The following is a 14374-nucleotide window of genomic DNA, read 5'->3' as shown; positions in this document are numbered from 1 at the left end:
TGGAAAATTCAATGTAAAAATCCAAAGACATACAGATGTGTATGTTAAATTCTACATTTCCCACTTTGTATCATTTCTCTTCAGTTTGTCAGTGGGCATATCCCTCGGGATCTGGTCAGTCATGTAACCGGACAACACATGGTCAGCAAAGAGGAGAAGAGGGTGATGGAAAAGTTGGATAAAACAGATTGTATTCACGTTTGGTTATTCAGATAACACTAAAGACATCATACACCAAAGTACCGTAAGAACTTTCATTTATTATATGCTGTAGCATTTATAGTTTCTGAATAAATCAATTATATTTCTGTACGAATACAAAAAACTGTGATCACTTCTGTGGCGCAGCTAGGTAGTGCTCTTCGCGCCTCCGACCCTGAGGCCTGTGTCTTCCAGCTGCGTCTCCCTGAAACGGGTGGTTTATCGTTTAAAATCGGGAATAAGCCTTAGATTTATTCAGACCTACCGCCTCAGACAAGATACAAACGTCAAATACCAAGAGGGACATATCAAAGCTCCTCACTAGTCAAGACAGTTTGGATTTTTTTTAATAACAACAATGCCACTTTGTTAGTGACATTTATCTGGGCTAATTTCCTAGGATAAAGAAGGCAATTTAGAGAAAGAAAGTGTTCTGCCTTCTGATAATATTTTGTGGCTGTCTAACAGAGTTAAACCCTGATCTGTTATTGTCTTGATCATTTTTAAAACCATTTATAGTGAGAACAAAGAAGAATGGCTGGTAAGAATTGTTCCTCCTTGACTGAGTTCCGCCTCGTGGGAATTACTAATAACCCTGAGATCAAAGTGACCATATTCATCATGTTTCAGGTTGTTTACATCATTATTCTTGTGGCAAATCTTGGAATGATCATTTTAATTACAATGGACTCCCAGCTTCAAACACCAATGTACTTTTTCCTCAGCCACCTCTCCTTCTGTGACCTCTGCTATTCCACAGCAGTTGGGCCCAAGATGCTGGTGGACCTCTTAGCCAAAGACAAGTCAATTTCCTTCTATGGCTGTGCTCTGCAGTTCTTCATCTTCTGTGTCTTTGCAGATTCTGAGTGTCTCCTGCTGGCAGTGATGGCCTTTGATAGGTACAAGGCCATAAGCAACCCCTTGCTCTATACAGTCAACATGTCCAGCAGGGTGTGTTCTGCGCTCATGGCTGGGGTTTACCTGGTGAGCATGGTGGACGCTTTGATACATACGACATTAACTTTCCGCTTATGTTTCTGTGGGTCAAGTGAAATTAACCACTTCTTCTGTGATGTCCCTCCTCTTCTGTTGCTATCTTGTTCGGACACGCAGGTCAATGAATTAGTGATATTCACCATTTTTGGCTTCATAGAACTGAGTACCCTTTCATGGGTTCTTGTCTCTTACTGTTACATCATCCTCTCAGTCTTAAAGATCCGCTCTGCTGAGGGAAGGTTCAAAGCTTTCTCCACCTGCACCTCCCACTTAACGGCTGTTGCTATTTTCCAGGGAACTATGCTCTTTATGTATTTCCGGCCAAGTTCTGCCTACTCTCTAGATCAAGACAAGATGACCTCATTGTTTTATACCCTTGTTATTCCCATGTTAAACCCGCTGATATACAGCCTAAGAAATAAAGATGTGAAAGAAGCTCTGGAAAAACTCAAAAATAAAATGTGGTTTTAAATAGTTAAACACACACATAGGAAGTTGCAGTTTTCTTCAAATCATATAGTATAGTATAATGTGGTCTCAAATTCTTTAATACAGTGAATATTTATACAAATTACCTACTATACCAATTATTAAGTACTTTTTTTTTCCTAAATATGCTATACTTTCTTATGTATCTTCAGTTTAAATATAGTACTCTCTAATTTTAGAAAACTTTCTGGTCTCCTTATTAGTGTTTCAAATTTTTATTTGTTCAATGTTTCCTGTATGCATTAACTGAATTATTCCAGGAGTTATTGGTTATTTATTCAGCATCTACTATACTTCTAGGGGTTTTGTATTTTATGGCCAATCCAGTGGTTTCTATACTAATGAACTCTATAATTCAGTGTAAATGATGAACTTTAATTAACTAATAATTCAAATAATTCATAATAACATCATGAAATGATAAGGTAATGTGCTCTTAATCCACAGTAAAATGTCTCAATCTACTGTGAAAAGAAGAAAAACTTCTTTGAACTGGGCTCGTATATTTTCTGATCTAAACGATGAATGGATACGTAAAGTGGGGGAGAGGAAAGCATTTGAGGCAGAAGGATTGGCAATTAGTGGTCATGAGGTGGATATTCTTATGACTTTTTAGAGAAAATGAAGCCTCAAATTATTAGCTATAGAAGAACAAAAAGAAGGAACCTTGGTGAAGCCCATCCTTGTGCTGTAATTCTTAACTCTCCCCTCCCTTCCTCTAGGAAAACTTCCTTTCATTCCCTCTCCCCAGCCTATCTCAGGCCTGGACAAATTCCCCTAGTCTTGGGCATAAACCACCCCCTCCTCAGGGTATCATTTTATCTGTCACTTGGTTTATTAAATCATTGTGTATAAACTGAGATTATGAGCATTCTGTGATGATGAGTGGTCCATCCCTGTTATAGCAAGCACCTGCATTGTGTCCATGACATAGAATGGGAAAACACATACATGATAATATCAACATACTTGATAACATTTTTTGAGTGATGTTTACATGGCAATCAAAACAATAGTATACGCCTTGAACATATTTGTTTACACCTTATAAGAGTGTTCATAATATGGTTGTGGTTATTAGAGGTAATGCATCTATAAAGATATGCATATTAATTACTTGGGAATTAAAGAATATGCATTTGGGTACTTTCTTGATGTGTGCCTACTTCATTGGGCTCTGGTCTTGTTTTTTATAGCCAAAAGAAAGCAAGTGACTTTTTCAGAAAACATGAATAGAATCCTATATTCAAAGGACTATACAAATGGTAAGTGCTATGGCTGCTAACCAAAAGGTTGACAGCTCTAACCCACCCACCAGCTGGTCCCTGGAAACCATATAGGGCAGCTCCACTCTGTCCTATAGGGTTGCTATGAGTCGGAATCAACTTGATGGCAAGGTTTTTTTTTGTTTCTTTTATTTTTTGATGCAAGTCTCAAGGACACTGTTAATTATTCCTAACAAGCATAGAAGCTAAAAAGCCTCGGAATGTCATAGGCAATATACCTGCCACTGCAAAATATCATTTTATGAAAACATTTCAGAATTCTGGTAAATCCCAAGAGCTCCTCTGCTTTTCCAAATGGCATTTATTTTTTTGGACACTGTGAATGTTTGTGAAAGGTAAGATGGTGGGAAAATGCATGGGGAGGGATTGCTTTGAATCCCTCTTCCACAATATTTTCTCGATTAATCCACACTCTTTTGGAATTGGTACTTACGTACAGCAGAATGGCATAAAAGTGTGCTTCACATATATTAATGCCCAAACAACGTTTTGGGGGTTACCAGATTCAGTAGATTTTCTCTAATTTAGGTTATATATTCATGGACTCTAATTAACCCATCTTCCTTCCATATCACAGTTATATATGACACCATCAAAGAGTGATTTGGTGGCAAAATGGCCTCTTTAATTACATCAAATGGCTTTGAGCTGAAGAAAAGTAAATTTTAAGCCTGATAAATAATTCATTCTAAGCTCAATAAATGAATATCTGGAATGGATTAAACAATTTGATTAATTTCAGGCATCATCTCCCTGAATATATGCAAAGACAAGTTGAAAAACTCCTTCATGGGAATCTTTTTTAGGGATATTATGTTTCACACAGGAACTTTGTCAGATGGCTTAAACTAATCCTTCTCCATTTCTCCTTGGGATTCAACAGAAATGGAAAAAACATAATATCAAAGGCTTTAATCTATCCTAAGCCGTCTACAATCCTCACTGCTATCTTCCATTCTCTCTCTCTTTACATCACACCCTTCTCATGCATTCACTAATGACTGATGGTAAATATCATTATCCAAATACTATACTACCAATGCCTGAGGATAGTGGGTTAATAAAACCCACTGTTGTAGTTGAGTTGATTCCGACTCATAGTGACCCTATAGGACAGAATAGAACTATTCCATAGGGTTTGTGAAGAGTATCTGGTTGATTTGAACTAACAGCCTCTCGGTTAGCAGCTAAGCTCTTAACCACTGCACAACCAGGGCTCCAGTGGGCTAATATTATAGGTGAATTCCTATATCTTGACTCCTTTCTTCAGGCTTAATGATGAAATCCCTAAACATGAGAGTGGCTAGTGATTTGGTTATATGTAAAACACAGCAAACAGATTATCTTGTTGATAGTGGCTGTTTAACCACTTTTGTAAGAAAAGAGCAGTAATAATGGTCTAGGACTTAGTAAGGGGGAGTGCTCTTTTAAAGACAGAGGCAGCAAATTTTAACCTTCCCAGTAAATCATCCCCAGAAACATGCTAGAAGCAAGGCATGCCGTGCCACTCTAAACATTGTACCATTTCATAATTTGCCCTTCCTCACAAACCCCGTCTTCCCTATGTTTTTTTTTTTTTTTTTTTAACACGAGGTCAGAATAGCTTATCTCTCCAATCAGTTCCAGCTGACAAATTCTGACTCTGTATCTAGGATTCTAAACCAAAACTGAAACAAACAAAAAAATATTGCCAAGTTGATTTTAACTCATGGTGACCCCATGTATTGAGGAGTGGAACTTCTCTACAAGGTTTCCTTGACTGTAATTGTTATAGAAATACATAGCCAGGCCTTTCTTCTTTGGTGCTGTGGGGTGGGTTAAAAGCCTCCAGCCTCTAGGCTGGTAGTTGAGCATAATCTGTTAGCACCTCCCAGGGACCAATATAAGATTCTACTGTTGTGTAATCCCATCCCCACTACTGAACACATTAAAAAAAAAGATTACTGACTTAATCTTCCTACAAAAGGACTACATTGCACCTCTAGTCTGTTTGATCTGAAATGCCTGTGACAATGAAGTCAGCTAATACTGTTAGTTACAGAAAGCCAAATGCCTTTAAAAATTGCTCCTTTCACTGGCCTCCTAGTCTGCATTGACAATTTAATATGCATTTTATATTTTGAAAAAAGGTTATACAACTTTATTTGTGCTCAGATAAATAAAAAGTAAATTTCAATAGAGTACAATACCTCAGCTACAGAATGGCAAAAACAAAAATAATGGACAATATCCAGTATTGGTGAGAATGCATAAAAATCATACCTCTCATACATTGATAGTAGAAGTGGGCATTGGCATCCCACATTGGAAAACTGTATGGCAGTACCTACTATAGCGGGGCATACACGTGCCCAAAGGCTCAAAAATCATATTCCTAGCTTTATACCCAAGAGAAATAAGTGAATATCCACCATTCACAACACGTACAAAAATATTAAAAGTCACATTATTTGCAATAGCGTAAAACTAAGAACTCAAATTTCTATCAACACATTCAATCAGAAACAGATTAACATTGTCTTCAAGTCAGACGACACGGTGGTTAAAGCACTCCTAACCAATAGGTTGGCAGTTCGAAACCACCAAAAGTTCTGCCAGAGAAAGACATGGTAGTTTGCTTCTGTAGTTTTACAGCCTTGGAAACTCTACAGGGTCACTGCGAGTTGAAATTGACAGAGTGGCAGTGAATGTATTAGAATCAGGATATGTTAGGCTTTGTTGTTGTTAGGTGCCATTGAGTTGGTTCTGACTCATAGCCACCCCATGTACAACCTAACAAAACACTGCCCTGTCCTACACTATTCTCAAAATCATTGTGCTTACCCTATTGTTGTAACCACTGTGTCAATCTATCTTGTTGAGGGTCTTTCTTTCACAGACCCTCTGCTTTGCTAAGCATGGTGTCTTTCTCCAGGGACTGATTCCTTCTGACAACATGGCCAAAGTATGTGAGATGTAGCATCTCCACCCTTCCTTCTAAGAAGGGTTCTGGTAATACTTCTTCCAAGACAGGTTTATTCTTTCTTTTGGCAGTCCACGGTATATATAATATTTTTTGCCAACTCCACAATTCAAAGGCTTCAATTTTTCTTTAGTCTTCCTCATTCATTGTTCAGCTTTCGCATGCATATGAGGCGATTGAAAACACCATGGCTTGGGTCAGGCACACCTTAGTCTTCCAGGTGACATCTTTGCTCTTCAAAACTTTGAAGAGGTCCTTTGCAGCATACTTGCCCAATGCAAAGCATCTTTTTTGATTTCTTCACTGTTGTTTCCATGGGTGTTGATTATTGAACCAAGGAAAATGAAATCCTTGACAACTTCAAACTTTTCTCCACTTATCCTGATATTGTTTATTGGTCCAGTTGTGAGGATTTTTGTTTTCTTTATTTTGAGGTGTAACCCCTACTGAGGGCTGTGATCTTTGATCTTCATCAGTAAGTGCTTCAAGTCCTCTTCACTTTAAGCAAGCAAGGTTGTGTCATCCATATCAAAGGTTATTAATGAGTCCTCCAACTCTGATGCCCGTTCTTCTTCATATAGTCCAGTTTCTCAGATTATTTGCTCAGCATACAGATTTAATAGGTATGGTGAAAGGTTACAACCCTGATGCACACCTTTCTTGACTTCAAACCATGCAGTATCCTTTTGCTCTGTTTGAATGACTGCCTCTTGATCTGTGTACAGGTTCCTCATGAGCACAATTAAGTGTTCTGGAATTCCCATTCTTCACAATGTTATCTATAATTTATTATGATCCACACAGTCAAATGCATTTGCATAGTCAATAAAACACAGGTAAGCATCATTCTGGTATTCTCTGCTTTCAACTGAGGTCCATCTGACATCAGCAGTGATCTCCCTTATTCCACTTCATCCTCTGAATCTGGATTGAATTCCTGGCAGTTCCTTGTTGGTATACTGCTACAGCCACTTTTGAATGATCTTCAGCAAAATTTTACTTGTGTGTGCTATTAATAATACTGTTCAAAATTTCTGTATTTGGTGGGATCGCCTTTCTTGGGAATAGGTGTGTTTTGGTCATCTAGTGCTGATATAACAGAAATACCACAAGTGGGTGACTTTAACAAAGAGAAATTTATTTTCACAACATCTGTTGAATCCACCAGGTGCTCCTTGGAAACTCTATGGGGCAGTTCTACTCTGTCCTATAGGGTCTCTATGAGTCGGAATTGAGTTGACAGCACTGGGTAGTAGGCGAGAAGTCCAAATTCAGGGTGTTAGCTCCAGAGGAAGTCTTTCTTTCTCTGCCAGCTCTGGAGGAAGGTCGTTGCACCAACCTTCGCCTGGACTAGGAGCTTCTCTGAACAGGGACCAAAATTCAAAGAGTGTGCTCTGCTCCCGTCACTGCTGTCTTGGTGAAAGCAATTCTCTGCTTGCTTTCCTTTCCTTTTATCTCTTGTAAGATAAAAGGTGGTGCAGGCCACACCCCAGGAAAACTCCCTTTATATTGGATCAGGGATGTGACCAGAGTATGGGTGTGACATTCCGCCCTAATCCTCTTTAACCACAGGCAGCGATTATGATTTAAAAATCATGAAATGGAAGACAACCACACAATACTGAGAATCATGGCCTAACCAAGTTGACACATATTTTAGGGGTGCACAATTCAATCCATGACAGGGCATAAATATGCTTCTTTTCCAGTAAGTTGGCCAGGTAGTTTTTTTTAGGTTTTGGAGACCATAAACTTGGTGTTATAGCCATTCACACTTGCTGTTGTATTGATAAAATCATCCATAGGCAATGATACATAAATGAATGAGGGGATCAACTAAACCTTATAGGTCAGAGGTTGCTTACCTCTGAACTGGATTAGAAAAATAACATATGGTATGTTTGTACATTCCCCTACGTGTCTGTCAGTTTGTTGTACTGTGGAGGGCTTGCTGTGATGCTGAAATCTATGCCACTGGTATTCAGATACCAGCAGGGTCACCCATGGAAGACAGGTTTCAGCTGAACTTCCAGACTAAGACAGACTAGGAAGAAGGACCCGGCAGTCTACTTCTGAAAAGCATTAGCCAGTGAAAACCTTATGAATAGCAATGGAACATCATCTGATATGGTGCTGGAAGATGAGCCCCCCAGGTTGGAAGGCACTCAAAAGATGACTGGGGAAGAGCTGCCTCCTCAAACAAGAGTTGACCTTAATGACGTGGATGGAGTAAAGCTTTTGGGACCTTCATTTGCTGATGTGGGACAACTCAAAATGAGAAGAAACAGCTGCAAACATCGATTAATAATCAGAACCTGGAATGTACGAAGTATGGATCTAGGAAAATTGGAAATCATCAAAAATGAAATGGAATGCATAAACATCGATATCCTAGACATTAGTGAGCTGAAATAGACTGGTATGGGCCATTTTGAATCAGACAATCATATAGCCTACTATGCTGGGAATGACAACTTGAAGAGGAATGGTGTTGCATTCATCATTAAAAAGAACATTTCAAGATCCCTCCTGAAGTACAATGCTGTCAGTGATAGGATAATACCATACGCCTACAAGGAAGACCAGTTAATATGACTATTATTCAAATTTACGCACCAACCACTAGGGCCAAAGATGAAGAAATAGAAGATTTTTATCAGCTGCTGCAGTCTGAAATTGATCAAACTTGAAATCAAGATGCAATGATAATTACTGGTGATTGGAATGCAAAAGTTGAAAACAAAGAAGAAGGATCAGTAGTTGGTAAACATGGCCTTGGTGATAGAAACAATGCCAGAGATCGAATGATAGAATTTTGCAAGACCAACGACTTCTTCGTTGCAAATACCTTCTTTCACCAACATAAACGGTGACTATACACTTGGACCTTGTCAGGTGGAACACACAGAAATCAGATTGACTACATCTGTGGAAAGAGACGATAGAAAAGCTCAATATCATCAGTCAGAACAAGGCCAGGGGCTGACTGTGAAACACACCATCAATTGTTCATATGCAAGTTCAAGCTGAAACTGAAGAAAATCAGAGCAAGTCCACGAGAGCCAAAGTATGACCTTGAGTATATCCCACATGAATTTAGAGACCATCTCAAGAATAGATTTGATGCATTGAACACTAGTGACCAAAGACCAGACGAGTTGTGAAATGATATCAAGGACACCATCCATGAAGAAAGCAAGAGGTCACTGAAAAGACAGGAAAGAAAGAAAAGACCAAGGTGGATGTCAGAGGAGACTCTGAAACTTGCTCTTGAGCATCGAGCAGCTAAAGCAAAAGGAAGAATTGGTGAAGTAAGAGAGCCGAATAGAAGATTTCAAAGGAACTCTCGAGAAGACAAAGTAAGGTATTCTAATGACATGTGCAAAGAGCTGGAGATGGAAAACCAAAAGGGAAAAACACGCTCGGTGTTTCTCAAGCTGAAAGAACTGAAGAAAAAATTCAAGGCTAGAGTTGCAATAGTGAAGGATTCTATGAGGAAAATATTAAACGATGCAGGAAACATCAAAAGAAGATGGAAGGAATACACAGAGTCATTATACCAAAAAGAACTAGTCGATATTCAACCATTTCAAGAGGTGGTATATGACCAGGAACCGATGGTACTGAAGGAAGAAGTCCAAGCTGATCTGAAGGCGTTGGCAAAAAACAAGGCTCCAGGAATTGATGGAATATCAATTGAGATGTTTCAACAAACAGATGCAGCACTGGAGGTGCTCACTCGTCCATGCCAAGAAATATGGAAGACAGCTTCCTGGCCAACTGACTGGAAGAGATCCATATTTATGCCTTTTCCCAAGAAAGGTGATCCAACCGAATGTGGAAATTATAGAACAATATCATGAACATCACACGCAAGCAAAGTTTTGCTGGCGATCATTCAAAAACGGCTGCAGCAGTATGTCGACAGGGAACTGCCAGAAATTCAGGCCAATTTCAGGAGAGGATGTGGAACCAGGGATACCATTGCTGATGTCACATGGATCCTGGCTGAAAGCAGAGAATACCAGAACGATGTTTACCTGTGTTTTATTGACTATGCAAAGGTATTCGACTGTGTGGATCACAACAAACTATGGATAACACTGGGAAGAATGGGAATTCCAGAACACTCAATTGTGCTCATGAGGAACCTTTACATAGATCAAGAGGCAGTCGTTCGGACAGAACAAGGGGATACTGATTGGTTTAAAGTCAGGACAGGTGTGCACCAGGGCTGTACTCTTTTACCATACCTATTTAATCTGTATGCTGAACAAAGAATACGAGAAGCTGGTCTGTATGAAGAAGAACGGAGCATCAGGATTGGAGGAAGACTCGTTAACAACCTGTGTTATGCAGGTGACACAACCTTGCTTGCTGAAAGTGAAGAGGACTTGAAGCACTTACTAACGAAGATCAAAGACCACAGCCTTCAGTATGGATTACACCTCAACATAAAGAAAACAAAAATCCTCACAACTGCACCAATGAAAAACATCATGATAAATGGAGGAAAGACTGAAGTTGTCAAGGATTTCATTTTACTTGGATCCGCAATCAACAGCCATGGAAGCAGCAATCAAGAAATCAAAAGACACATTGCATTGGGTAAATCTGTTGCAAACGGCCTCTTCAAAGTGCTGAAGAGCAAAGATGTCACCCTGAAGACTAAGGTGTGCCTGGCCCAAGCCATGGTATTTTCAATCACATCATATGCATGTGAAAGCTGGACAATGAATAAGGAAGACGGAAGAAGAGTTGATGTCTTTGAATTGTGGTGCTGACGAAGAATATTGAATATACCATGGACTGCCAAAAGAACAAACAAACCTGTCTTGGAAGAAGTGCGGCCAGAATGCTCCTTAGAGGCAAGGATGGCAAGACTGCGTCTTACATACTTTGGAGATGTTGTCAAGAGAGATGAGTCCCTGGAGAAGGACATAATGCTTGGCAGAGTACAGGGTCAGCGGAAAAGAGGAAGACCCTCAACAAGGTCGATTGACAGTGGCTGCAACAATGAGCTCAAGCAGAACAACGATGACGCAGGGCCGGGCAGTGTTTTGTTCTGTTGTGCATAGGGTCTCTATGAGTCGGAACTGACTCGACGGCACCTAACAACAAGAACAACAACATGTTTGTACGTTAAAATATTACTCAGAAGTGAGAATGAATGAACTACTGTCAATCACAACATGGAGAAATCTCAGAATCATATTGATGAACGAAATAAACCAGAAATAAAAGTGCAGACACTGTATGATTTCACTTCTAAATAGTTCAAAAACATACAAAACAAATCTACTATATTGGATATCATTTTTTTATGGGGCCCATGGACAGTCTCCAAAAAGCGGATAATTTTGTGTTTTTTGGTCTGTGTTCTCACTTCAGCGACATTTCTGAAAACCCATTTGCTGTACAATTTATTACTTGAGAATTTTTATATGCATATTATACCTTAGCTGGTATTACATAGTATATTCATTATGAGATTGTAAACAACAGAATATCATTATTATCTTTTACATCTCTAGCAATTTCTTGCACACAGTAAGTTTTCACATTATGTTTGTAAAATTAGTCATTTGCACAACTTTCATAGACTATTTCAGTAAATAATGATCCTTTATGTTCCTAAAAATTTGCTGCCTGGATACGAACAGTAACATTCTTATAAACTGACAAGCTCTGCTAATCTTATTTCCAGCACCAGGGAGGCTGAATGACTCTGGTTCACTTTGGGGCCAGTATCCTGCACTGAACTTATCTCATTACAGCTGTACTTCACTGCCAGACAATTGTTCTCTGACGTTTATAAGTAGACGGTTACTTACATAGTATGTTAAGGGTATAGTACTCACGACACCAGGGAAGCTATTTAGTTACAGCTTTAAATTCTACTCAAATCTTTTTATCTTGTATGTATGTGATGCTTTAATTTGGTGTTTTGAATTCCATTCAAACATTTTTTTAATGAAGATTGTTAAGATACCAAATGATCATTGCCACAGGATAAAAAAAAAAAAAAACTAGTTCCGATAGATTATATAAATCAATGTATATAAATAAAAAGGAATGCACTATTATTCATAATACTTATTTACACACAAAGTGGGTTCATTCTGAAGTCATTTTTGTTTATTTATTTATTTATTTAATCTGGTAGATCCTACAACAAAACATGGTTATCCCCAGGTGGTGAGATTTGGGTTAGTTTTTCCGTCTTTAAGCAATTATTCTGTGCATTTTATTTTAAAGGGATAGTGTTGGGGTATGTGTGTGTGCAGTGTTTGGGTATGTGCAAGTTTGTAGCGTATATCATGAAATTAAAACATAATGCTTATATAGGGAGTGGTGAGCAAGAAATAATGAATGATGGTTGACTAGAGATCGTTTAAGTATTATTTTATCAAGTATAAGAGTGGATGTCAAAGTAGAATGAAAACAATAATAGGGAATAAGTTGGATTTATTTTTAACCACCCAACCTGTATGAAATAACAGGTGATAAATCATGTAATTATATCAGTCACGTATTCCTGTGAGACAAACTTTTGAACACCCAGGGACCAGACACAAAGGTAGTTATATAGTCTCAGTCATCAAAAGACAACACTGAAGGTCCACACAGAGACAGCTGCATCTAAGAAATAAGTCACTAGCTCTAGATCAGGTACTAGTATTTACTGTTGTTGTTGTTAATTTGTTTTTTAATTAACTTTTTATATTTCTTTTTTTCTCTTGCCACTAAAATTATGTTTATAAAACCAGGGGAGGTTATGGCTCTTCGCATAAACTTTTATTTTAATTAAATATATTAACATCCCTAGATAACAGAGCATACGACAAAATGCAAGAAGTAATTGGAGTGGTGGTCAGAATTGTTTTTATTATTACTATTATTTTCAATCTCTTAATTAAATTTTCTGCATTTTAAAAATGTTCCTTCCCTGGGAAGGAAAAAGTTTCTAAAGATGTGTCTATAGGGATAGATATTTAAATGAGTTCATGTCAAGGTTTTGGAGACCTACACTTTGTTTTTGTTTGTTTGTTTTGTTTTTTATCCTGCTTTAAGTGAAACTTTACAAACCAAGTCAGTCTCTCATACAAAAATTGGTACACACCTTGCTATGTACTTCTAGTTGTTCTTCCCCTAATGAGACAGCAAACTCCTTCTCTCCACCCTGTATTCCCCATGTCTGTTCAGCCAGCTTCTGTCCCTCTCTGCCTTCTCATTTCCGCTCCAGACAGGAGCTACCCACATAGTCTCATGTGCCCACTTGAGCCAAGAAGCTCACTTCTCATCAGCATCATTTTCTATCCCATAGTCCAGTCCAGTCCCTGTCTGAAGAGTTGGTTTTGGGGATGGTTCCTGTCCTGGTCCAACAGAAGATCTGGTGACCATGACCTCTGGGGTCCCTCTAGTCTCAGTCAGACTATTAAATCTGGTTTTTTATGAGAATTTGAGGTCTGCATCCCACCGCTGTCCTGTTCCATCAGGGATTCCCTGTTGTGTTCCCTGTCAGGGCAGTCATCAGTTGTAGCCGGACTCCATCTAGTACTTCTGGTCTCAGGCTAATGTAATCTCTGATTCGTGTGGCCCTTTCTGTCTCTTGTTAGAGCTCTGTACTTTGATCACTAGGTCATTTTTCAGATATCATCCCTTTCACGATCCCCCTTTTTTTAATCTACCTTCATTCCATTTTTTTTTTAATCCCCACAGAGCAGGAGGTACATGTATGATATGATATATACTAAAATTGATTTCAGTAAAACATAACACTAGGACCCAAAATTCAGTTGTCCTCCCAAGTTCCACAACATCTTCTTAACCAAGGGCAAGTGGATTTCAAAGGTATTGAAGAGAAAGAACAACACAATATTATAAGTTCTGGAAATTGAGAAGGAGAACACAAATCAGACATGACTTTGAGGTTATGAGAGTTGATCGAACATGTATTACTATCACAGGTCTTACACATGTAATCTGTTTGTGAATAGAGACCATTAGTTCTTGCAGGTTACTTTAGAGGGACAACACAGGAAACCATACTCCCTTTCGGGCTTCTCTGCCACTTGTGTTAACAGCACCCTTACGATTAGTTTCAAAATGCTCTTCATATGTCCCTTGAGCAACAGAAATTTGCTGAAGGGAGCATGGTTAGCCCTGGCATATCTTTGTCTGTCTATTCACTTCAGCCTACTGCTCATGGGGACCCCGGTAGTGCAATGGTTAAAAGCTATGGCTGCTAACCAAAAGGTCGGCAGTTTGAATCCACCAGCCTCTCTTTGGAAACTCTATGGGGCAGTTCTACTCTGTCCTGCAGGGTTGCTATGAATTGAAATCAACTTGACAGCAAAGAGTTTTTTTTGTTTTTTTCTTATTGCTCGTGAAGATCTTTCAACCCCCTTTTCTAGAAACCACTACCTGTTCTACTCTG

General features: G+C 38.8%; 1 protein-coding gene across 1 annotated transcript; it reads left to right on the top strand.

Annotated features, from left to right (window-relative positions):
• The first annotated feature begins 732 nt into the window (after positions 1-732).
• On the top strand, positions 733-1668 carry LOC100660245 (olfactory receptor 5W2-like). The gene has a single exon (XM_010601635.3). The coding sequence runs from the start codon at positions 736-738 to the stop codon at positions 1666-1668; it is 933 nt and encodes a 310-aa protein (XP_010599937.2). The 5' UTR covers positions 733-735.
• The last annotated feature ends 12706 nt before the right edge of the window (positions 1669-14374 follow it).

This window comes from Loxodonta africana, chromosome 7, assembly GCF_030014295.1.
Source record: "Loxodonta africana isolate mLoxAfr1 chromosome 7, mLoxAfr1.hap2, whole genome shotgun sequence".
Taxonomy (NCBI): domain Eukaryota; kingdom Metazoa; phylum Chordata; class Mammalia; order Proboscidea; family Elephantidae; genus Loxodonta; species Loxodonta africana.
This window is presented reverse-complemented; position numbering and strand designations above follow the sequence as displayed.